This window comes from Thermobia domestica, chromosome 7 (assembly GCF_964235325.1).
Source record: "Thermobia domestica chromosome 7, izTheDome1.hap1.1, whole genome shotgun sequence".
NCBI classification, from domain to species: domain Eukaryota; kingdom Metazoa; phylum Arthropoda; class Insecta; order Zygentoma; family Lepismatidae; genus Thermobia; species Thermobia domestica.
Window position 1 is genome coordinate 152,767,041 of NC_137460.1, and position 27,933 is coordinate 152,794,973.

At 34.9% G+C, this 27,933-nt stretch overlaps 1 protein-coding gene across 13 annotated transcripts in view; it reads right to left on the bottom strand.

The window, feature by feature from the left end:
* The window catches only part of DIP2 (disco-interacting protein 2), a 298,258-nt gene that overhangs the window by 137,120 nt on the left and 133,205 nt on the right, over positions 1-27,933 (bottom strand). For all 13 annotated transcript variants that reach the window (XM_081765446.1, XM_081765436.1, XM_081765435.1 and 10 more), the window contains exon 2: positions 4,458-4,532. In XM_081765446.1, the coding sequence (XP_081621572.1) occupies positions 4,458-4,532 (75 nt within the window). The remainder of the gene's footprint in view (positions 1-4,457; positions 4,533-27,933) is intronic.

Below are 27,933 nucleotides of genomic sequence, written 5' to 3' on the forward strand. Positions count from 1 at the left end.
CCCGTGCTTGTACATCTAGAGAGTGAACAGAAATAAGTAATAATCCATCTCCTTTCCCCTCGGAGATTCACATTAAAAAAAAAAAAAGTTTTAATTTAGGGTTTAAGAATCTTTTTCAAGCTCAACCTTGCTTGTGGGCTCCCGGTTTTCGGAGCTCTCGTAATAAACTGGCCAGCCTTTTACACAAAAAAATCAACATTTATAGATCTCACATAGAACCAGGTAGACAATTAAAAAAAAAAAAAAAAGCCACAAGACATTAAAGTAACACGTTCAATCTTCATAGTAGAAAGTGATATCAAATAATTAAAATCTCCAATAATATTAGAAGAATTGCTTTTTTTAAACTTCCTTATGCAATCGAGAGGTTATGAGGTGCAGGTTCTACTATTAATGTGAGCTTTGAATCATGACCGAGCATGATTTTGGTGAAATTGGTAAGTCTGCATACTACCCAACCCTCACAATGAAGTTGTTCCCCGCCATACTATTTCGCCTCCGAGCTGTATTACAGGACCACGCCACCTAGGGATGGCCAATTCCGGAATTTCTACTCTCCAAAAATCGGAAAAAATCCGGAATTTTCTAAATTCCGGAAATTCCCGATTTCCGGAATTTTTCAACATCAGAATTGTTAGACATTCAGAAAGTGAAATTTTCGATTCCGGAAAATTTTGGCCATCCCTAACGCCACTATTCACGTTTACATGAAAAAAGAATGACATTACTTCGTAGCTAGGTTGAATAATCAATAAACTAAAAATCAAAGCTCGCCTAATTTTGTCTAACCTTATGTTTGTCAGGTACAATATGATACCTGTTTGTCTTTTTTTTTTTACACCCGCCAACAAAGAGTATATCAATTTTAAATATATTTGTAAGTTAGTTAACTTCGGAAATAATGGCCCAATTATCCTTAAAAGGTAATTTCGTAGTTTATCTTTAAACGTAATTTTCTGCATGTTTCGAAAAACGTACCTATACTGCCCATTTATTTCCAAAATTACTAACAAAAGTGCATGTACTTTTACTGTCGATTATAATTAGAGATCTAGCTAGCTAAAATTAAGTTTGTTCTAGCTATATGGCTCTTTACCTTTTTTCAGTTTAACGTCGCACGATTATAAACAGAGTGTAAGGGGAGGCAAAAATGATGACATGAATGGTAATGGTGGAATGATGAAAGTAGGAAAATACGGGAAACCCCCAGAAAACCCATGCACACGGTCTTTGTCCATCACAAAAACCCACTTGGCGTAAGCTGGGATCGAACCAGCGATCCCACACACCGAACGTAAGCGCTTTATCACTGAACTGGAGCTTCTCTTTCTGTCTGTAGGCTAATGGAAATTGGCCTATTAGGAACACTAAGCTCAGTTGATGTCCAGAGAATTACGCAAGAAACTGACCTATCGTTGTTGATAGCTAATATACACAAAATCCACCTAACAAGTAGGAAGCCGGGAATCGAATCTCCACCTCCACCAGTCCAGAAATCTGTTTCAGCATTAAATTATGAAGTAGATTTATTTTAACAAAAGAGACACTGACCAAAGCTTAAAACTTTACTTTATTTTAAATTATAATTTGTTACTGTTTCGGATATCTAGCCAATTAATCCAAAGCCATGAATAGTATTACTATAGATTTATTTATTCATTGTCTATGCTTCACAGTAAATTCTCGCAAACACAGTAATTAACGCATTACGAAACTGTTGGGTTTTTTCTACTGATGCAAGATTTGTTTCTTTCCAGTTTGTTGTTCCGCAACAGTTCCTTGTTACATTACTTTTACGTTTCTTCTTTATTTTTATCATTCTTTTTGTTGCGGAACTAAACAGTAAAGATGTTTTGCTACCATATGTATATGTTATTTTTTTCCACTTCCACTATATTAGCAAGAAATTTGTTTTCTTTAGGTTTTGTTTTCTGAGTCCGTCCTTTGTATGTGACATGAATAAATTACTTGGAAACTGCGTCGTTTATTTTGTTCTTTTCCTCAGTGGAATTCATACTTCTACAGTTAGTGCGTTCTTTGGCACCGCTACCGTTCCAACAAACGAAACGAACTAAGATCAAGGGTATTCGTGCTACTTAACTGTTATAATTATGTTAAACTGATAGGACATAGTAAAGGTAAAGGATATTAAAATTTAAAATTTCTACAAGACGGCCACCAGTAGCAAACTTTGGGGAGAATACTACATCTTTTGGTCCGCAATGACAGACAAACTTTAGATAGGTCACTCCTCTGACTACAGGCCGAGTTTATACAATATTTGAATATATACTTGTATTGTATATAAGATGCTATTAATCGAATTTTAATCTGTAATTTCACTCTTTGATATTAGTAGATGGCAGAACTACGGGGAGACAGAAGGACAGTATTAAGATGGATCTCGCAGAAATAAGGATAAATAGTACAAAGTTGATCCAGTTGGCTAAAAAAAGAAGTCAATGAAGAGTTTTTGTGAATACGGTATTGAACCTCCGGATTTTACAGGCCTTAGAACTAATTAGTCAATTAGAGATACCATTCAATTTGTCTTTCAGCAATAGTTGGCACAATAAACTATTTTTAGTGATATGAACGAAACGGCAAATAAATGTTCGATATTAGAACTAGGGATGGGCAAAAGCGGTTTTTATAAAAACCGGAAACCGGTTTCTAAAAACCGAAAACCGACACTTCGGTTTTCTCCAAAACCGGTTCGGTTTTTCACCGAAACCTGTTTCGGTGTTCTCCAAAAACGATTCGGTTTTCACCGAAACCGGTTTCGGTGAAAACTTCTGTAAACACACAAAACTACTTTTGTGGAAACGAATTCGGTTTCCGGAGAACAATATTCTGGTAAGAAATAGAACAAATTTTGGAAAAAAACGGAACCGGTTTTCAAGAAAACCGAATCCGTGAAAAACCGAACCGCTTTTGGAGAAAACCGAACCTGTTTCTGGAGAAAACCGAAAAACCGGTTTTTGTGCCCACCACTAATTAGAACCTCGAAAGACTAGACTAGACTAGACAAGATAAAGAAACTTGTGCTTAACGAGATCTTAACATACTTCATGTCGGTCTCCGAAGACACCCGTTTACATGGAATTTCTACGTATTTCCACCTCGTTAACAACAAAGTGTTCTAGAAGTCAGAAAACCAGTTCAAGATACATGTAAATAGTACAGTATATAGTACTTACAGAAAAGGACGAAAGGCCTATTTCCACGTTCGGAAGGTCCCGTTTTGTACATATTGAACTATGTGGAATTAGATATGTAAATTCAATCAAGTTATAAATTTTTTCCATGATGTATAGTTTCCGCTTAACGCAAGTTCCAATACGACATTGTTTACTGTAATTCTACTTTAATACTGTACAATAAAATCCAAAATATTTAAAAGGTCTACTTAACAAAGCAAAAGGAAAAGTGACGATTTACCCTTAAAATGAAAACCATTAAAGAGACTTCAAAATGATATGCCGTTATAAAATGAAAACAAATCTTTGTGTTTTACGTCTCACGATTATGCCGGCGAGGCTAAAAGAGACAGTGATGATGATAATTGAATGAAATGGTGGAATGAAGGATGTGGGAGGAAACGGAAGAACCCCGTGGAAACCCCCCTACACGGTGTCTGTCCACCACAAGGTTCATTCGGCGAGCTGGGATCGAACCAGGGACCCCATGCGCCAGAGGTGAGCGCTCTACCACTGAGCCACCGCGGCCCCAATTTTATAAAATATAAACTTGAGAATAATTTCAGGCAGAAGAGCTCTGAACTCCAATATTTACCAGTATGGCCTTAGTGTACAACGTAATGTAATTTATTTAGTAAAATGTACAGTGTAATATAATTGGGCTACTCTTATCTTATTATAGGTTATATTTGAATAAACGGACAAACGCGAAATTGGTTTACAGTGTCTAATTTTCGAAAGATCTTTTGAACCCATTCTTCTAATAAAGGGGATCTTAAAACGATGTAACGTATTTACCCACTGTATGGTATGTGTTAGAAAAAGGACGTAATTATATACTACTAATAAAGTGCCGTACACAGGAAGAAGGTCATAGCAGCAATTTGAGTATTATTCTAGATAACCTTCACAAAGTAGTGGGCCCTATTCCAATTTACCAACAGACGGTTTCTTCATTGGCATTCTTGTACATTCAAGGATCATTGCAACAACAGACGTAACCAAATGAAGAATTTCCACACACACACACACATATATATACATAACGTGCCAAAAGACATTGATAGCTACAATTATCTGTTGTGTATGAAGATTATTTCATTTTTTAGCATAATCTTGACACTTACGGACAAATCTTGTAGTGCCTTTAAAAAAGGAGAGATCACATAATACTATAAACAAGGCATGGCAGTGAGGCATTACTTTACAATTTCCACTAATTAGACTGCATAATTAAAAGAAATAGCTTCCACTTACCCTGAGCTTGTTTTGGCACATACGGCGCCAGAAGTCTTGCTCTTTTCTTCTCATAGCCCTTTTGTGTGATATCACCTGAAAGACAAAACACCAGTTAGAACTTCAAGTTCCTTCTGTTTGAAAACAAACTGTTAATAATCCAAGCACTACAATTTATAATCATCACTGGTGTGATAATTTGTAATATTGTGAATGTAGAAGTAAAGCATATTTTGCCACTTGTAAAGGTGATGTAAGTAGTTTTACCAAAGCAAAGTAGCTAATACAGAATGTTTTTACTCTAGTAAACTTTTGAGAGCTCTGTGTTATCCCTGAACTACCATTTTATACACAAACCGTAGAAATAGAAATGTTATTTTTCTTTTCTTCACAAGCCACACATTTCGGAAAGAATGGAGACGATGGGACCAATTCTTAACATATTGAAGAACTATTTTTAATTTCGAACGACGATAAGAGAGACGAGAATATAGTGGTCGTGAAAAAGAAGAATTCGATATTTTAACGGATTTACACGTTTCGTGGAACCTATATTTCTAATATACGAGTATTATTTTTGAATGCATATCCGTCTGTTTGTCCTGATATACACACGCCTAGAGGCTATACCATTCAATGTATCCAAATCAAATTTTGAACTTTTTGAAAGATTTTTCATGGGGATTTTTTGATTTTTCATGCTATCTTTAAAACAACGGTAGTTTACGAAAGAGTAAGCTGAAAAGTGGAGATTTTCTCCAAAACGACTATAGCGATTTTGTTTATATTTTATAAAACAATATATTAACAATCCTATAATATGTAATATGGTATTACTCTAGGAAAAATTCAGAAGAGGTAATTTACTCTTGACGATGATGTTTTTTTTTTCATACTAAATTTCCTAGAACGCCTATTATACATTGTGTTCATATTTCACAAATAAATAATTCAGTAACAAATGTAGTATGACGTTCAATTTTTTCAACAAAAAATGAGAGCGAGAATGTTAAGTGCCACCACTGCTTTGTTTACGAAACATGTGGCCAGTCATCATGGTTAATCAGTTCCACAGACAATCATAGATAATACAACTTACAAGCTTTTAAGCCATTTACTTTATTCGGAAAATTTCTTTTTTGATTCCATTGTTATTGATCTATTGACCTTATACATGGCTTACTCGGAACTAACTTACTGGGTAGAATTTTAATGTAGTGTCTCGAAAATGCTTCCGCAAGCATTATTAAAAAAAAAAAAACTAATTTAGTTAAAAATGTTATACAGAACTCATCCCTTCGCAGATGGTTTGCATTCTCAATACACTCACTATAATAATCTAAAATCTAATCCTAAGTAGTATAAGCACATCTACTGGATATCCAACGGAAATACTGGAAATCGATTAAGTATTCATTTCTCAAATGTCCATTATCAACAACAAAATATATATATTTTTTATTTCTCTATTCGTACATCACTGGTCTGGTCCGTGTTTATGTAGAACTTCACACTAAAAATTTCCACTATTCAAGTTTATGGCAAGTCATTATATTTGTGTATGAATATATCTATTTGAATACATTTCGTAGTCAGAATATCCATGGACATGGAATGCACAGACTGCATTTCATATGGACATCCGATAGCGGTACTTTTATATAGGGTATATACGTTATACTTATTTTGTAAGTCAAATTATATACGAATACTATAAACAAGATTCCATTGCGACATTTCCTACAATATTTCATTCAACTTTGATTCAAAACGGACAAATAAAGTTATAGTAGGTTAGATCATGTATTCAAGCTTATACCACATGGAGAAGTTTGCTCTAGTAGTTCCTCGCTTGCTTTCTTAGCAACAAACTACAAAATAACCAATTCCTATCACAATTTACAGTACATACGATTTCTTGGATTTTTGTTCAAAAGATATGTGTTATTGAGTTAGTCTTCATGTTTCTCTTATCTACTGCATTAGTATTCAGTCCCTGTGCATCATAAACTTTAACCACCATCGCTTACACAATACAAGAAATAATAAAGAAAGATAAAAAATTAGAAAGCGAAAGTACATGAAAGACAACGGAAAACCGCTGGCCTTAGAAATGAATAAGTTTTGACTGTCCAACTCATTGTTTTCCCAAGTATGGTATGGTCGAAGAAGCTGCAATACATTGCTGTAGCATATGTTGGATTAAAGCCAACTCACAAGATTCGATCCAGCCATCAATCCAGGAAAAGAATTTCTAAGCACCACTTAAGCCCAATCGTAAAAGCCCGTTTTACTTATCTTGAGCCAGGAGCACCTATTGAGGGGGGAGAAATGGAAAGCAATTCCTCTCCCTTCTTTTCATCCTCAACCCACGATAAAGAACTCTGATGATAGACCTGTGAGCAACTCAGCTACTTGTTTATTCAAAGCACGATACAACTGACTTCCCTTTGTGTACGTTTTATCCGACCTTGACATCTCCTTACTTAAAACGGTGCCTAATTCACTTGGAACTCCCACTCCTTTTCAAGTTCCTTCCATATGATGTGGCGGCTACCCACATGCAAATCAGTTTCAACCCTGCTTTTCCACATCTCAATTGCATCTTCAGTGGATGGTTAACATCACATATAGCATGGAGCTCCCGTAAAAAATAAGGAGGGAGAGATATTTTAGAGAAGACAGACGATTTGACCTTGGAACAGGTGGTAAGACTACCATCGTAAGGCCACAGCAAGGACGAAATCTAAAAGGTTCAGGAAGATCTAATGGGGACTTCGCTGCCATTCGTCTTGAAAGACCAAAACAACCGAGTTTGAAAGTTCGAACAAAGGGAGAAGACAGCTTCTTCTTGCAGAACAAATTAATAGTAATTTCACATCTAATCATCAGTGTTATGAAATTATATTAAGAATTCAGCATATTTGGATTGACAAAACAGTTATTTTATTATTATTATTATTATTATTATTATTATTATTATTATTATTATTATTATTATTATTTGAGATTTAATGAGGTAATCGCAGAAATTTCTCAGGTCATTCGTATTATCCGAGCCAGAGTTTTCATTTCCATGTACTGTATTTTTATTTCCTTCATCTTGTATTATTTGGTCCTATTTTCCAAACGCGGTCTTCTAGGTATTTTTCCTTCTGTCATTCTCTCCATAGCTAATAGCGTGATTACTCCGTCTCAACGAGTTCAATCATTTTACCCCTTCTTTTAGTATAATTCTTCAGTATACTCCTTTCTTCTTCTACGATTTCCAATACTCTTGCATCTGGTACCTTATACATCCATTTAATTTTCAACATCCTTCAACAGCACATTAATTCTTCGTTTTTTCTCTTCTCGAGTCCAGGTCTTACATCATACGTACAACGCCACACTCCGTACACATGTTTTCATCAACCTTTTCTTTAGTTTTTATGCCAATGTTTCCAGTTAGAAGCCTTTGTTTATCTTCAAGTGTATTTTTTTTTTGCCTGAGCTATTCTAGATCTTATGTGTTGTTTTACTTCCTACATAAGAGAATTCCTTCATCTCTTCCACCACGATTTGAAACTACTGTATCTAAAAAAATATCAAGAATAACAAGTGAATTACTTTGTATTTTTATCATCGCCGCTGGTGTAATGACTACAGCATGCGACTTTGGCACACGGGTCCCCGTATTCGATTCCCGGTTGGAGAGCCTTGAAATTTGATTGCATTTTGATTCGGATTCCACCTTAAACTGTAGACCCACATCTCAAAATGAACGCTAAATTCCAATCAATCAATTTATTTCCTTATTTCCCATTAGTTACTAATTAAAATTAGGTCACAACATCTCTTACCACTTTAAAATATCAATCAACTATCAAACACTTACTGAAACCATTTTTCTTAAATGATCATTCGAACCCCAACTTCTCCATTGAGACCAATTCTTGCCGCTAAATCCGAACTACCGAGCTATTAGCGTAATAATATGATCTGTTTTCTGTGTTGCTACACTTCCTCAGTGTAGACACAAAACTGACTCCTCACTTCGCGGCTAATTTTTAACGAGTTTCACGAACAGAATTTTGGTTCTTACAGATTCAACACCAACATTTCAGCGTTTCTGGTAAGAATCCACACATTTCAGTCTGTAAAATACCGTAATTGATATGCCCATCGTAATAACAAAGAAAAAGATTAAGCGACTTATATTTTGCAGTCTTAGCAATAAAAATATGCCGTATATGCATATTATTATTATTATTATTATTATTATTATTATTATTATTATTATTATTATTATTATTATTATTACAGTATTATTATCATTATTATATACGATATGAGCCATAGGAACAATTAATCCAATTGTGACCAGTACAGGAAAAGGTGCAGGCTGTCAAAATAAAATGACCTTATAAAGAAACCCCTCTATAATAGAATGACAGGATGTAAGACATTACTAGAAATACGTGACATTAGATGCGAATTAATTAAACAGAATAATATTTAAAAAAATTAAAGTTACTTCAAAAACAGGATGTGAATATTGGTTTTCGGATTCTTGGCCGAGTTCTACGTCACATCCGCACCTGCTACTGTAACAATACGTATTTTGCTTGTATTTAAAAAAATGTCGAACAGGTCATGTAATGGAACAAGGAGTTACTTAACGCTTGAATGTATTCGAATAGATATAGCTACTTCAAGCCTGTATATTATGTATAAGTATAACCCTTTCCATATTTACCTATACACACAGCCAAACAGTTGGATGCTTATACACGATTCTTGGTAGATGTTTTCAGAATGAAAATTAAGAGAATTTTAAAAGTGGAAATGAAAGACGTAGAAGAAAATGACAAGATATACAGAAAATTTTATTATACACGAGTTTGTACATATCCTCTGTGCAATAAATTTTAAATTTAATTCATTACAGACGGGAATATGCTATGCTGTCTTCAGAGGAGAATGATTTTGCAGATAGCTCACCCACTTTAAAAAAAAAAATAAAATAAAATAATAATAATAATAATAATAATAATAATAATAATAATAATAATAATAATAATAATAATAATAATAATAATAATTTGATGTTGAAGTCGCTTAATTTTCGATCATTAATAATAGATGAGGTTATTACTTTGATTTTTTCCCCTACAATAGTCAACTCACTGGCATACATGGGTAATTAATAATGAAAGCGTATTTTATCCGGTACCCAGGCGGTTATCAATAGTTTTAAAATCTAGTGGTGTCAGAGAAATCTACATCAGAATTATTGAAAACAACTATAAGAAAGCCAATACAAAGATACTTAAACATAAATGCTTGGGTACAGAATGACAGCAACAATCGAAAACGATGTACGAAGTACGACAGGATGATGCTATGTACGAGTGTATTTGCGTATGTGATTCTTCTTCGTTTTTCTTATGACATAATTCTGTTTACAAACAACATCCACAAGCTTAATCTGAAGAGAAAAGGATTCAGGTTGAAAATTCGGAAGAAAGTACACTCACTGACAAAATAAATAAATAAGAAGCTTTCAGAGGGAATGAAATGAAACTTCACAAATTTCAAGGCTATAGAACTTTATTGTAATGACTAAATATCAGACCAATCCGAAAACAGATTTCGTTGTAAGAGCGTAATATGTATTACATATCAGTAATTTGTAGCACATCCTCGGACATGCATTGATGCGGCTTGGACGTTAGTCGTACAGTCGTCGTATCGTTGCCTGAGCCAAGTTAGTTCATAGCTGCTGTAACGGCGTCTCGAGATCTTGCAGATCGACAGTGATGTGAAGCTAGTGTTGGAGCTAGTCCCAAACGTGACACATATGCTGTGTGATAGTCTATAGACACATGCGCCGTGTGTGGCCGAGCATTGAAAGGCTGTACCGGCGTGCTCTCGCAGGAGGGGTTACACATGCGAATGCAGAATCTCATTTAGTATCACTGTACCATCAAGGTTGTTCCAAGAATGACTACTAGAGATGACCGAAAGTGAGACCCGATGGCTCAACATACCACGATGCCAGGAGTAACGCCCGTGTGTCGTTCAATAATATTGGCTGGATATGACCTCTCCCACCAGCGGCGCCACACACGCACACGATGGTAATATATAGTAATGCGGAAGCGAGACTCTTCTGTAAACAAGATCCGTTTCTATTCGTGAGGATTCCATGCTGCCCGAGTGCGACACCACTCCACACGCTGTCCTTTATGCACTGGTGTTAATGGCAACCTACACAGGGGACGGTGCACACACAATCCAGTTGCTACCAGTCGTTGAGTCAAGGTGCGGGATGACACTGGGTGTTACAGAGAGTCAACTTCTTGTGTCCAGACGGATAGCAGGTGCAGACATCACAGGGTTACGTAATGCTTCACACATATAGGATGATTCCCCCGTGTTGTGGTTTATCGTGGTCGATCGGTCGTTGGTACCTTCATATATCCACTGACCAAACATCGGGCCACAGTGATACTGGAATGCCCCACATGTCTAATCATCGTAGGAAATACCCATCCGGCCTTACGCACCCCCCGATGCGCCCCAATTCGAACGTTCTCGTACAATGCAACAAAATAAACAACCACTGCATCATATAATTCCCAAACAAAAGTTTCTGGAGACGAGCTGAATAGATCTTCATCCAGCAGTGTGCTGATGATAAATTATTCGCATGTATACATATATTCGACTGCAAACTTACTTTTACTTTCCAGTATCATTTATCAACAGGCAAGAAAATAATATTTGAAAATGCTGATACCAACCCAGCTTAGTAACTAATAAAACAGTCTGTCCCAAAATTACCTACTCAAGTCTGATCTCTCTCTAAGCAGCCCGTTAGAAAACTTTTTTAAAGAAAAGTTCTTTCTCAATTACACAGTGGACATGCTACGTGTGATACTATGAGTTCAAAATACAACAGAAATGTTTAAAACCAAGAAGTGTCCACACTCACAATATCTCGAGGGAGATGATAAATAATTTTACGTATTTCAACATCACACACCGATCAGGCATCCAATCCTCTATGACATTCCAGAAATCAGAAATAAATAAGAATGCCGACTATTTCGTCAAAGTGCTTGACAAAATTACGTGGGGAGAATGAAGAACATGTAAAAGAGCCAATTTGGGAGCACAAATCGTTGTTGGATGAAAGAGCCATTTTTCGTGAGTTACAGTGTGGTTTCCTGCATTATGTAACCATTCCGGAACTAATGTGTGTAATTTTGTTCAAGCAACATGTACTGTATAACGACATTTACAGCACTCTAAGCCACTCAAGCTTCTGTTTCTCATTTGTACATGTTGCCATTACAAAAAATAGTGGTATAACTTACGTGGGAGACCATTAAACAATATCGGTTCAATTCAGTAATTCATTAATCGATTTGAAGTAAACGTAGTTTTGCATATTTTAAATATTTTCAAAATGATGAAAGCACATAACATCAGGTATTTAGCAGTTAGATATAACATGAAATCAAGTTATAACTATCTTTGGAACAATCCTTTGCATGATGTTCGACTTCTCGCAGTGACAGTGACGTTGATCAAGGATACTATCATACAAGTAGCAAATGTTAAGTAAATTCGCTGTTATTTTTATAAATGGCTATTCAATTAACTTTTGAAAGAAAACTGTGCTATATTACAATAAATTGACCCTAAAAACAACATCTGTCAAAATAAATGAGACTTTATTTAACTTTCATGGATGCGCGAGTTTCCGTCGATTATAAAGTAATGCTTTCCATCTTTCGCTCCCCGCACTTTGAACTGCTCGAAGCATGAGACACGATCTCACTGTCATTGAAAATAATGTAGCTTTTACTCTACGGACATGAATTACACACACAACGAAAGATTTTGCTGTCGTGATAGCAGATACCCTATCCCTTCTCAGTGTCACGAAAGACGGCCGCGTGCATTCTTCGAAACAGAAATCTACACAAATTCTCGCATCTTTTCATTTTCATAACTACAGAAGAGCTCCACGCTATTTCACAAGGACAAGCGTTACCTATCTCTTTCACAACTCAGTCTTTCTTTGTCATGTGTTCAAACATACCTTTGAAGTACTTATTAGTGTGTGACATGTAATACTAACAGACATAACTGAAATGACATTTCTAGAAGAATATGTAGAGATCACCCTCCGGCATGGCCTTGGAAACGCTGTTTCCCATTGCCAGTAACCATAACCACAAATTAGAAGTGTCTCGCTGTTATAGGAGGAAAAAAAGAGAGACGAAATTTACTTCAGCTCTTATGCCAATTGTCCTAAGTTGCCACTACAACTTTCTGGACAAATCTAAGATCTGATCATAACCAAATGAAAGTTTACCGTTATAATATTATTATGACTACTGGCATGTCATATCAACAAGAACTGCTAACACTAATATCTCAAAAATAGTACTATTTCAGATTAGCACTTTTAGCATGCAACCTGACAAATAATTAGTTCTCTTGCCCCCCCCACCCCACCTCTACATGAAGCTCAGTGAAGTATCCTCGTATTGCGAGTCCGTTGCATTTTGCTATAGACAAGACACCACCAACACGGCCATTAAATCCAAGTATCTACATTTTGGATGGGCTATTTTTCTACGTACAATCTATTTCCAACTTTCATTACTCAGTCTGGTTATATGAAAATTAACACACTTGGAACATCTATCATTTTTGCCTGTCAATAATTCGGACCATTTTATGTTTCAAAGATATTCATATTGATATTTAAAATTGACTTAATCCTCACGCGTCTTTGCAGTTTTGTACAACGAAGTATATCGTATACAAAATCTAAATTGTCTACGTTGCTATTGACGTACGTTTAATTGAATACTTTTCCGAAGGATATCCGGGCTCGATTCCCGCTGGAAGTTCATGTAGTTTGTTCTAATCTGTACGTCTACATCTCACACAGCTTCGCTGCTGAAAGAGAAGCTTAACTCTAATCGAAAACATCTTTTGGTGACACTAGTATAATTCTAGAAACTTTGTTCAGCGTAATCAAAGACATTACACAAGGTTTAACTAGAAAGACAATTTTTATAGTCAGTAATAGAACATGTTTTACAACATATTAATATAGTTCGTCAAATTTCAATATTCTTTCACATAAATGAGCAACTGAATAGTACAATGTGTTAAGACTAGTCAAAATTATATTTTACATAGTTTTACTACGAAATGAGCAGAATTCTTAGATTCGCCACTTTTATATAACATTTTGTATAAATAAAAGATACGAACCACCGTACTAAACTTCCTTGCTCCAATTTCTTAAACTAAATCACGTTATTACTGCAATATTTATTTATGAAATAGGAACAAAATTAATTTATTTAGTCTTACTTTACATGGCGAAGTTAAGGCTAATCATGCCGTCTCCCACTTGACCATGCAAACATCAGAATTATACGATAATAACAAATTTATAGAATAATAATTGAAAAAGCATACATTGACGTGACGGAGATTACACTCCAATCACACACACACACACACACACACACACTATCTATCTACGAGTATCTATCTATACACTGATGGTAGAGCATAGAATGGTAAAGAAAAAAGATCTCTGATCTAAACGCATAGTTGCCAATTTTGATCCATGTGGTCTAAATATACTGAATGACAAATTTCATCGCAGCAAAAAAATATTTAGAGGTCGCTCAAAGTCTTCAAATTATGCTCCATACCTGTTGTTTGAAATATTGAACGTATTCGCATTTAAGTGGTGATGGACCTTTGCGTTGTTTTGTGCAATGCTTGTGAATTTCATCCAAAAACATCATTTATTTGTGCAATGCTTGTGAATTTCATCCAAAAACATCATTTATTTGTGCAATGCTTGTGAATTTCATCCAAAAACATCATTTAAAGTGGCCAGGATTTTGTAATAGGGGGAGAAGGGGTACGTGACATGAAATAACCCCGTTACAACAATATCCATTTTTAACTTACACCCCCGTTTCCTCCACACAAAGCTGCTCATAAGAAAGAGTAACCAAACGCTTGTTGTAGCTTTTTATTTTTAACGCTGATTCTTCTTTTTCTCGTTTCTTTTTGTTTAATCCTTCCTTAATTTTTCCATTTTTTGGTTTCGAAGGGGGGCCCATACCCCCCCTTGGCTACGTGCCTGAAATGGCGTTTCTAGTGTAGGCATAAATATAAGACATAAAGTCCACGACTGGAAGAGTGAGTTATATTTATGATTGGTATTGTCTAAAATAGGGATAAATTTCACCTAATTAATTATGCACCTCCCACAATTTTGGAGAACATACTAGAGGTACAAATATTCCACTGTTTCAACGTTTCCAAGAGTTTTAACCAAACCTTAAGCATTATAATTTTAAGGCGCTGGAAGACGAACGCCTTTCCATGCCATATGTACGAACACTGAAAAATGAAGTTATGTTTCTACAAAATTGTCTTGTACATAAGGAAGGAAATAACTATGTTTCCCGTGATGACTATACAGAAATGATAGCGCTTTGCCTGTTGATACTTGGTGAATTTCCAAAGGAGTACCGTTTCAAGTCACCAGGTGATTACCATATGGCTCGTTGGATGGGAAAGGTAATATGCTGCTTCAAGATATAAATTTTCTGCGAAATGTTTAAGCTTACAGTCAAAGAGGGAAAAAAATCTGCGGGAAGTGTGTTTATTTGCAAGTCTCATATACGTGAAAGCATGGAAATGAAATCTTTGAGTTTTACGTCCCACGGTTATGCCGGTTAGGCTAAAGGAGACGGTGATGATGACTAATGAATGAAATGGTGGAATGAAGAAAGTGGGAGGAAACAGGAGAACCCCGAGAAAACCCACGCACACGGTGTTTGTCCACCACAAAGTGAAAGCATGGATTTCGTGTCCCAACACATGGGATGCCCCCGTCAACGACTTACTTCTGTTCAAGCAGATCAAACAATACGCCATAGTGAATAAATCTGTGTCTGAATCTGCAATGAACAAGTTTCAAACTCACTTGTGGTATCTTGAAGCAGAGTTAGTTCCACTCTCACTGTTTTCTGAGAAGTTATCTTTCGAGGACAAACGGAATATTATAAATCGTCTTAAGGCTTGTGAAGAAAATTGGAGTTCAAGAGGCATAAAACTTACAGACTGCCACGGCTTAGAAACAAAGAATCTTCATGATTTGATTCATTCAGCCTCTTTTTGCGCCTTATGTTCTCTGCGAGTTGACATCAATTTCATGTTCCAATATGATCCCGAGCACTGGAGTAACTCGGACAAATTCCAAAAGGAGAAACGAATCGTCGAGTCACCGATGCTGCTGAACGTTCAGTGGCCCTTATGTCCAATTTCAATGAGTCAATCACAAAGAAAGAAAGTGAAATCCAGAGCCTAATTCAGGTTGTTGAGAACCACAGAAAGCGCGTTTCAGACGCTCGAAAGAGCACTTTGAAAAATTACCAACTTCGTTAATAATCTTATTTTTTTCTGTTTAAAATGAACAGCAACTGCATATTTAGAGGTATCTCACTTATTTTGAAATCAATAAATGGTAATTTTGGTAATAGCTATTTGCAAGTTTAGTAATAATAATAAATAATTCATTTGTAGGGAAAAAGTACAATTTACTTTATAAGGATTGAATTTTTAAACCTCCAATATGTCTCGTATACGACATAATTATATGCATCCTATGGCACAACTTCGTGTCACTTGAGCGACCCCCTAAATATGATCCAATTGAGTTGATATTTTGCAGTGAATTACACTTGTAGGAAAGGAACAATATCAGCAACTATGCGCAATAAAATTCGCAAAAAAAATTTTTGGGCCACCCTAATATATATATATATATATATATATATATATATATATATATATATATATATATATATATATATATATATATATATATATATATATAGAGAGAGAGAGAGAGAGAGAGAGAGAGAGGCATTTTCGGGGAACTTCGCCCCAAGAAAACTCACCACCAAAGTAAATTATTTCTTGTGGATATTTTCAAAAGAAGCAACTTAAGCTCTACCAAAATTTAAACTATTAATGGAATATTTATTTATAAAACATGAACAAAATCAACTGACGTTTTTGAGAAAATCGCCCGAAAATACTCATCCCCAAGAGTAAACTACCTCTTGTGAATTATAGGGTCTATTACATTGTCAGATTACTAAGGAAATATTTATTTATGAAATATGAACAAAGTTGCTTGAATCGAATTTGAGAAAATGAATGGAAAAATACCTAGCCTGAAGAGTAAATTACCCATTATGGATTTCTCGTTTTTTAAAGGATAAGTGAGTTATACCATGTTAGTAATGAAATACTTCTTTCTGAAATATAAACAAACGTCTCTTTAAAAAAAAATCATCAAGTCACCTTCAAAGGTAAACTACCCCTTCCGGATTTTCCTTAGAGAAACGACATGCATCACAATATAGGATTGTTAATGAAATATTGATGTATGAAATCGAAACCAAAACGTCAGAGCTGTTTTCGAGAAAATCGTAATTTATGTTACCCTTCAGTAAAGTACCCTTAATTTTGGGAGTTAAAAGGAAAGTCAAAAAACGACCTTAGGAAATCTTACTTTAAAATTTGGTGCGAAAGCGAATATGTTGAACGGTATGACATCTACGCGAGTGAACACATTTACACTGGAACAAATGGATGGATGGGCAGATATTTTAAAATTACTTTTTCGGCTTGTAGAGGTCATGAAACGCGCAAACCCACTGAAATCTCTGAAATCTCAAATTCGAGTTTTTTCACGATCATCGCACCTTATATATATATAGTAATAACGAAAATATAAAAATCAAGATTTCACAAAATCTCAAAGAGATAAACACATTTGTTTTGTTGTATAGCTAATTCCTGAAAAAACGTTTCAACACAGGATATCCCCTTACAACACGAAATAGCAAATTTCTCAGTAATACCTTATCATTTTGCATGTTTTCCTGACAATGGAGAGAGAGTGAACGCTATTTTACACTAATAAATACATTAATAAAGAATACAACGAGATACTTTGTATAGGTTGATAATTACCTACTTTGTATAGGTTGATAATTACCTGTACCTTGGGCAGAAAGTGCTCATACACAAGCACTATACCTGATATAATGTTAATTTAAAAATAACAAAAGAAGAATGTTTTTAATATATATGTAAGAAATATACATTATTATATAGTTGGTTGCTATGTAGTTGTTTATAGATACCTAATCAACATGTATGTTTGCAAGACAGTTTGTGTGAAAATACGTTAAAAGAGAATCAACTAATACATTATTTAATACTCATCATCGACTTGTAATTTCGATAGAAAAGGTGAGAATACTAGTGGATATAATTACTGAAGATATTTTAATGTGTAAACAATTACTGCCACTAAAGATTTACTTATATTATTAGCCGAACCAGGTTGACGACTACCTTTGGTGAGTCGTTGTAAGAACAACAATGGAAAAGAATCTATCACACACAATTTAATGCTCGATCAGGTGCAAATACATTACTCTTCTTATTCCGATCAAACTTTTATTCTCTACCTTTCTTCGCGTCCTCTTGTATAATTACCAAATAACCAACATTCAGAGCAAAATAGTAAAAATTCAGTGCAAACAATCATTTTTACCTGCTCTTTACGCTTACTGGTGCCTGGTGACGAATATACAACTTTTTAATCTGCTTTCTTATTATTTTCGTTTTCTAAAAAATCAATTTTAGGTTTGTGCAATGTAAGTATTTTATTCTGGTTTATTATTTCTTATTTTTACTGTACAAACAGCAATATACATGAATATGTGGGGCAGACTATAGCGTACTTCTCTGTATTCATCAACTAATTTTCCTATTTTTCAGTAGTTACCTGCATCCTGTACTACACCTGCATCGTGAAGAAATTGGAGAGTTCCAAGAATATTCTACGCTCTAATATAACCTTCGTTAAGTGTGATATAACCTTAAGTTCACTACGTAAAATATATTAAAGATGTGTCACTAAACGTCAGATGCAGGGTTGCCAACCGTCCCGATTCTATCGGGACTGTACCGAGACGGTGATGATGAGTAATGAATGAAATGGTGGAATGAAGAAAGTGAGAGGAAACGGGAGAACCCCGAGGAAACCCACGCACACGGTGTTTGTCCACCACAAAGTTCACTTGGCGGGGGCTGGGATTGAACCCGGGACCCCAAGCACCAGAGGTAAACGCTCCACCACTGAGCCACCGCGGCCCTGATAACGAGTTTTGAGTTGTTGAGCAATACTGAGATTATCAACTCGCACAATTTAGGTCGTTTTCCTATACTATTTCACCTTCAAGAGAGCGGGTTAAAAAAAAAACTACCGATTCCCCCGGTTACGAGGCAAGAAACTTAATCTTTCATCTACGCAAGCTCAATTTGGTTTATTCAGACTTCAATGTCCACCTTTAGTATCAATGAACATTAGAAATGGGTTCATAAGTTAGTGTAATCTAACCACATATGATCCTACCAAGAATCGAAGCCGAGTCTTCAGTACAAAAGACAAGGATACTAAGTTTTCATAGTACATAATCCTGTACTACACCTGTATTATTTTTAAAATGTCATATTATGATACAACAGATCATATTCACACAAGGAAACAAATATTAAGAGTGAAATACTGTATAGAGAATTCCAGACTAGAACATTTATGATTTTCAACAGTAAAAATTAGGAACACTTTTCTACCTTAAAAACCACTAAATAAACCAGCTGTGGTTTCCGTCGGTGCACCTGAACGTGAGTGTATGTTTGTGTGCCAAAGGGAAGATCTCTCCTCGACAAATTTATGGTTGCGAAAGCATTTAACAGTGCAAACTCTTTTCCACAGGAATTTCATTCTCGCTTTTCTCGCTAATGTTTCCAGTTTCAACTAAATACCTTAGTTTCTAGCATGCATTTAGTAAAATCAATGAACCAAGCGCGGTTCTTAGGCAATTTGAGAAATTTTATGGGATACTTTAACATTTTCTATTTAATATATTGAAATTCGATTAATGTATCTTCACCTTTAATTACATTACTTATTCATTAACGAAGATGTATGTTTCCAAAGGAATATTCATGAAGCTATTTTCACCTAATTTCTGGTGACATTAATATCAAAGATGATAGTATGTAGATTCAACATACCGGCAGAATTCGCTTCCTTTAATCTAATGTTTTAAATTATCCTTCAATATTTAGAGCACCTTAGAAACAAATAGGGAACTGTTATCCCTCTTATGAGAATGGAACAGGATAGTTTGAAGTAAGCTCAAACCTACGCTACAATAAAATAGAACCTGATCCCTCACATCAAAGACGTTAATGTTAAACTCTATGCCACGTGGAATAGAACATCGATGTGATAAACAGTGATTTGAGAATACGTAACTACGTATTCTCTCTTCATTTTCCAAAATCAACATTTTAAGCCAAAACAAGACAATCAATATAAGACTTCTTTTTAAAGTACGATATTTCTCCGACCTTTCTGTTTATACATAGATAAGCCCGTAATATTTTACTCCACTTATATTAGTAATAGAATTAATGCACAAAATCTCACGTTCCAAAACAGGAAAAGAAATTCTAAATATTCAAAGCAAGTACATTCTGAAACACATTTATCTAATGAGAGGGATCTTCTTTATTGTTTTGTTACTGTTAATATGAAACATTAACAACATCTGGATAGAACTGTTTTTCTTTCATACACATACTAATAACTGAGAGGAGGACATGAACGTAACGTAGGCTCACCAAAAATACGGTAATGCCGCTTTGGATAAAAAAAAAAAAAGTCACTAAGTCACCAGCACTTAGGTCTATCTGCTCGAAGAACAGATAAGAAAGTTGGGATACTATTTCAGAAATTGGGATTGGAAAGGGTTTGAGAACAATATAAATGATTTGTTTGGGACTGAAACACCCTTTTTTAGTACTATTATAGAAACATCTATCTATAATAGTTTAGCATTGGAATCGAACTACTTGTCATCGCGAGGAGCGGAATGACACTGTTAACCATTTGGAAGGTCAGGGACAATATGAAGTTAAGGGAAGAAGATCAACATCATTTACATTCATAACATGTACTGTACAGCCCAATGACAGAACTTTCTTTGTCTTTCTGCGATTAGCTTTTGTAAGTCAAAAATTTTCTGCAGGAATTCTTAAAAAAATTCTGCAGGAATTCTTAAAAAAATTCTGCAGGAATTCTTCAAAAGTTTTCTGCAGGAATTCTGCAAAAGAAATACTTGTGATTGTTAAAAATACGCTTTACGCGACGTACAAAACATTCAAACTATATTTATATGAGTCGTCCGTGGATTTAAGACATCTACACATAGCAGGCATATTTTTACTCTTTTCTGTTGGCTGTATTTTTTTTTCCTCTAGCAATTTTTCTGCACAAGCGCGGCAAATTTTCTGCAATCACATCGCAGATCGTGGCATGTTCTGCTATGGGGCTGTACAGTAAAAGATTTCGACAGTATTTTTGACTATTATGGGACAAGACTCATTCAGGAATGAGAAACTTAAAAGGCATATCACTCCCATTTTCAGACATAATTTTAAAATATCTGGTATCATTGTACTAAATATTGTGGTGAATTACATGTGTAGTCTATCAAAGCAACACATTTATATTTGAAATAAAATACACTAAAACTATATTGCACCATTGCATACCATCACTTTAGTCAACGTTGTCTAATGTACCCAACAGTTTCATTTTATGTTGATGCCCTGGTTTCTTTGCCAACACAAGTGTCGCTGCTCTCTGTGCGTAACTATTATTTATTTAATTTGAACTGCCATCTATTTATTTTCTTCAGCCAAAATGACATCTTTATGTATTTATTTGAGTTTTACGTCTCACGATTGTTCTCTCGGAGAAGAGGTGATAATTAGAAGTGAATAGTGATAATGAAAGAAATGATGAGAAGATAATACATAACATTTCTGTCCCAAGAGGGATCCGAACCCCGAACAGATGATAAAATAAATAAATTAATTAGAACTCGAAGAAAACATAAGGACAAACTCGTACGCAGTTACGCAATAGTATACTGAATAAATGTGCACCTGTATGTATCCACTCAGGAAAATGATGGTAAACTGGATGTTTAATTTGTTTTAAAAATTTGAACGTGTTGTGTTCCTTTTCTTTCTTTTTTTCATATTCTACTATGAACATTCTTCATTTGCTATAAGTACTAAAGTCTAATAAACACATGACAAGACGACTCCCATTTGGAGGAAAGGCAATGAAATCTTTTCCCATTCCACATGCCTACAGCTCTCACTGTACTGCTCTCACGTGGACTACGACTGCGTTTCCTCAATTTCTTGTACTTATTCCTCAAAATTGAAAAGCTTTCCAAACGAACATTTAAAATGCTTTTATTCCTCAAAATTTAAACGTTTTAAATTTATTTTTAGTGAAATTTCATATTCATATTTCAGTGGAAACCCCTTCATATTCATGCTCAGAGAAGTTATCTTTGTATTCCACTTTCCACTAGTAATAAAATAGAAAGGAAAATGATATGAGCTTTATTACTTATACTGAGTGTAAATGAGGTAACCTATAAAGAATTTATGATGTGAAGTCTATAAACATTTAAACTAATTGATTATATACTATATATAGTGCTAATTTTCTAGCTGTAAAGAGGCTGGTATGGCGATGTTCACATTCTGATAAACAAAACGGTTTAATAATCATTTTATGCAATAATGTATAGTAATGCAATTTGTGATAAATATAATCAATTAATATACTTTAGTTTTCATCTATTTGATTTCTGGAGGCCATTACGAATGGATCAGAGCCTAAGATAAGCGAACAGAACTGAAAAAAAGAAAACGTATTCGATTTTGATGAACTGTGTTTCACATCCTGTAACAGCCAAGTCATGAAAGATAAGCTTCATTATTAAATTGAGATTCGTATTTGCGGATTGTATTTGAGGATCGCACTTTCATCAGGATTTGGCGCCGCTGTCACAAGCATAAGACGTAAACGCGCTAACCATGAGGTTAAGGCGAAATCGATGTAAATGGATGGATCAAGCATAAGGTATTTCCGGCATCATTTGTTTCCAGGAGATTCGAAAGGCATGAGCCACATATGGAATTTACAATGGTTATATTTTGTATTGATTTACAGATATTATAATGAAAGAGAAAATTGTATTTTTTGTTTATGATAGAAGGAACTTTTACAATAAATGAATCGAAGATAAGAAAGGTACGGAAACGTATTTTACAAGAAAATAAAGTGAAACACGAATTGATTTTCGCTTTTTATTTTATTTTATTTATTTTTATTAACAGGCATATTGTTTGCAACCAAAAATATGACTTTAAAACCTTGCATTTAGATTAAGAGCGGATAGAAAAGCATCGACACTTTGTAACAGCTTTCAGATTCTTGTAGTTTTTCCTGTGAACATTTTCTAAAATCCTACTCGCATATGCAACCAGCCACACTACGCTGCAAGAGCGGTTGCATAACTGATTTTTAAAGGTAATTACTTCATGAGAGAAGTCGCCATAAAACATAGTTTCTTATTGCTTTCGATATTAAATTATTTACTGCTATAAGAAAAATTATTTTTTTCCAAATTAAATTTCCAATTTTAGATATACACCCTGTTTCAAAAAGAATATACGTATTACGAAGAATTATTTTGTCCAAACTATTGATCGCTGCGCCTCGGCTCGGCTATTGGAGAAACGAATACATAGTCTAATTTGTATTAATAGCCGCTAGATGTCAGTTGTCTTCTGTTTTGCTTGGTAACCGTCATATGTTTAAAATGGCTACTCCGCAGCAGAAATCATTTTGTGTTCTCAAGTTTGCGAAGTGCAAATCCGTGATTACAGTGCAAAGACGTTTCAGGTTGAGATACCAAATTGATCCTCCAAATAGGTGGAACATTCGCAGATGGTATCGACAGTTTGTAGATACAGGATGTGTATGTAAAGGAAAGAGTCTTGGCCGCCTTCGTGTTCCTGAAGAAAATGTTGCACGAATTCAAACTGCTTTCCAACGTAGTCCTTCAAAATCAACTCGTCGTGCCAGTCAGGAGTTACAAGTGCCGACAACAATTTGGCGTGTTTTGAGACGTCGGTTGTTTATGAAGCCGTACAAGTTACAGCTGTTACAAGCTCTGCGTCCTGATGACAAACGCAAACGTGTGGCATTTTGTAACGAGATTCTGAATGCTATTGACAATGATAACACTTTTGCACAACGCATCGTGTTCAGTGATGAAGCGACTTTCCGTGTTAGTGGTCAGGTAAACAAACAACATGTTCGAATTTGGGGTCTACAGAATCCACATGCAGTCATTGAACATGTACGAGATTTGTCCAAAGTCAACGCGTTTTGTACGATATTCCGATCATCTGTTTACGGCCCATTCTTCATTAATAGAAACACGGTTAACAGTCACCAGTATCTCGCTAACTGTAAGCTAAAAAACTGGTTGTTTCCGTGGCTGCACGAAGACAACTTCATTTTTCAACAAGACGGGGCACCCCCTCACTGGAGTCGTCAAGCGCGTGAATATCTGAATAAAACTCTACCGAACCGTTGGATTGGTCATCAAGGAGCTGGTGACTTAGCATATCTCAGCTGGCCTCCACGGTCCCGGATTTGACACCTTGTGACTTCTTCCTGTGGAGTTTCGTTCAAGACAACGTTTATGTACCACCACTCCCACAGAACCTGGAAGAGTTGAAGAACCGGATCCATACTGCCATAACATCAGTGACGCAGGACATGCTTGCCCGAGTATGGGAAGAATTTGAGTATCGATGTGATATTGTTCGTGTCGCTGATGGAGAACATATTCAACATCTGTAATTTGAACTTTGAACTGTAATTTGAACTTGAGAGGTACGTAAATATGTGTGTAAAATTTCATATTCGTATGTCTTAAAGTTTAATAAATATATGCATTCGAAATACGTATATTCTTTTTGAAACAGGTTCTACTTAAATGTCAATGTAGAGGTCTCCATGCAAAGCCTTCCCCTTGGTAACACCTTTGCACCCAAGCTTGCGTTTTCTCTTATGATGATGCCATATGTAGTACAGGATGGTGTAAGTTCAAAGTCACAATAGCTATAAGAAGCAAGTGAACCAACATTTTCTTATTTCTTTAAGTGCTATTTTTTGAAAAGTTTCGAGAACTCAGATATTCAAAATTGACTACTTTCTTCTTTTGCAATATGTTACGATCAATAATGCAATACAAAGTCACACGTACGCAAGTAAAGGTATGCTCCCTATTCGGGATAAAGCTGCCGTGATCCACGAACAAGTTAAGGTAAAGCTTGAAACTTCGTTACATTGAGAACCACGCTCCGGCTCTCTCTATTCTCTCGGTTTACGTAGAATAATATTCTAAAAATTTAAACCAATCTTTTAGCTTTATTTTGACGAGGTTAGAACAGAAGAATAAATCAGAAATGATTTTGGGCCGTACAACTGGTAGGTAGATGCATTACTAAGCCACATCGCGGCTGTAATTTGAACATCCGCTCTGTACTATGTGAAATGAATCATATGTATCGTATTGTTCCCAACTAATGTTGACCATGAGTGAAAAACAGAGGATATATAAGGTTTTCTCGTCTCGTCTCAATTCTAAAGAAGTTTTCGTCTCATTTTACAAATTTATATACAAACTTTAGGCCATGATTATGTTCTTAATTTAATCTAGAAGTTAACAGAATCCTTGCACCTCATGAGAGGTCCATGAGTGGTGTGATATAACGCTTAAATCACATTTATTATTGGAGTATATGATGTAATGACTTGCGTATCTTTAAACGTTGGTAAATGTTCTTCGTTATATTCGTACACTCACTTTATCAGTTTATAATTTTTATACTACAAATCATGTAACATTTAAACAGTGTTTGAGATCTATGGTTTGAGTAAACTAATGTTGCACATATATATATATATATATATATATATATATATATATATATATATATATATATATATATATATATATATATATATATATATATATATATATAATATACCAGACTCTAGAGGCTCCTATGACAAGCAATGCTACAAAGACCAAACAACAAAAGAATAAGAATATTTTCGAATACGATTCTATTTTCATGAAGCGCTTTATCTTGAGCCAATTTCCTGCTACGTGCTAAAGAGTTTATTTTCTCTTTCCCAAAAATACATTAACTCCTTTGTTTGGAATTAAAAAAAAAAAGAAAAGAAATAAAAACTTATTGAAATAAAACTGAAATGGCATTGCATTTACAGCTGAGTATTTTTGCAAGTGTGCAATTGCTTTTTATAAATAGTTCACAGCAAAAGTCTGTATCCAAGGTTAGCCATGGAATGAAGCTGTAACTGATAACTGCCCACAAAACCAAAAATAAAAGAAATTTATGCGTTCTATCCCTGCCTCCTTTCCCCAAGTTCCAAAAACTATTTTTAACATACTGATACTGTACCTAACTCTTGCCTACTTATAAATACTTATTTTATTCAGTATGAATAATATTATATTTCACGCAACACCTATTTAATCTTTGATTTTAACATCTGATCTAACAGTAAGTTTATTAAATTGGTACATTTTGTTGCCTTCGCTTTAATCATAATCAAAATTCTGGTGTTTCCTGATCATTTTGGACTTTATTGTCTAAGTTGAACCACATTAATAATTAACAAAAGAAAGAAAAACATATAACATTACTTTATTATTATTATTATTATTATTATTATTATTATTATTATTATTATTAAAAGATGACTGGAATCATTGAGTAACTGAAGTTTTAAATTTCCTGGTACGAACTATACCGCTGTAACGACGTAAAAGCTAATTTATTGAGACCTACTTTAAAAGTTTGCCATGGCGTCGACAAACAGAATGGCCACAATCTTTGATATAACTGAACAGTATCCAACTAGCTGGAATCACAAGATGTCACTGATCCATTAAATAGAACATTTTTATCTCTCACCTTCCCCTAAACCAAGACATCATCTTGCCCTAAACAATTTACCAACAGTTTGGAGAGTTAAAAGAGCATCTTATAGAGAAAAAGTTCAATAGAGATGATAATGGAATACGGGCAGCCAGACTGTGCTCAGAAAGACATTCTACAGGTAAGAATAATATATCAACTGCCAAATTCTCTAGTTTACACGGTTCTCTGAGTAACCATGGAAGTGGTGGAAAAGCGGAAGTAATGAAGATTCATACTGAATAAAACAGTATTTTAAATAATTATCGTTTTCTATGGGCACAGCCATACGTACTGATAGACGGTTATCTTGTATAAAGAGGATTTCTAGTACTAATTCTCAATATTTCCCCCCCTTTCGGTCCCCCATTTTACAGTATTTCTAATATTCTTCTTAATCGTCCAAGAAAGAAAATGGCTACTCTCGCTTTGCTGACTTGCTGCTAAGAGTAGCTTTTATGGAAGCTTTTGTCTAAAATTTCCGAATCTCCTCTATTTTGTGAGAAAGAAAGCATTTTATATATATATATATATATATATATATATATATATATATATATATATATATATATATATATATATATATATATATATATGAGGAGCCATCATATAAACGTTATCCAATTGTTTATTTTCATCCTATTTCCGATGTCAATTTGCGAATAGCCTAGTTGCTGAAGTCTCTATTAATTCCCTTTCTGAATCAATCAACTCATAGATTGCTAAGATAACCTTCAAGAGGTAAAATTTCGAAATATGCTGCGACTTTGCAACACCATTATAGCCGGATATGGCGTCGAGTTCAGTGAAGGTCCCAGATTCATCCTAACACACTGGATAAAAGTATCAATTCTGTTCCAAATGTACGTGTATATACAAGGAATACTTATCGCTGTGTATCCGAATGCTTAATAGATCTGCCTTTGACACCATAGTCCCGGGTTCAATTCCCTGGAAGGAACAAAATTTTTTGATTGATCCAACCTCATGAGGCAATTATGACAGATATTTAAAACAAATGTTGGCGGACTTATACTTAGAACCAGAAACAGCGACGATGAAAAATAATGTGCTGATCAAACATCACTCATGTCAGTAGCAAATTATTCGGTTGTACCATAGTTCTTTATGGACTTCGTGTTCTTAACAATGGGGTTTTTAAGTACATAACTATTTATAGCAAGATATGAAACCACAGTGCATCCCATATGAATCCACGATGCTTTTACAATTTATTCTAATGCATTTAAAACCATTTGTTAGAAACAAAACTAAAAGGGTTAAACTCAGACTACGGATCAAATGTCAAGTTTGAAAGGGGGGATGGAATAAAATGTTTGCAAAACGGCGCCTCACAACAAACAATTCAATCTGGATGCTGCCGTCCCAATTTCCAAAACCCTGCTTT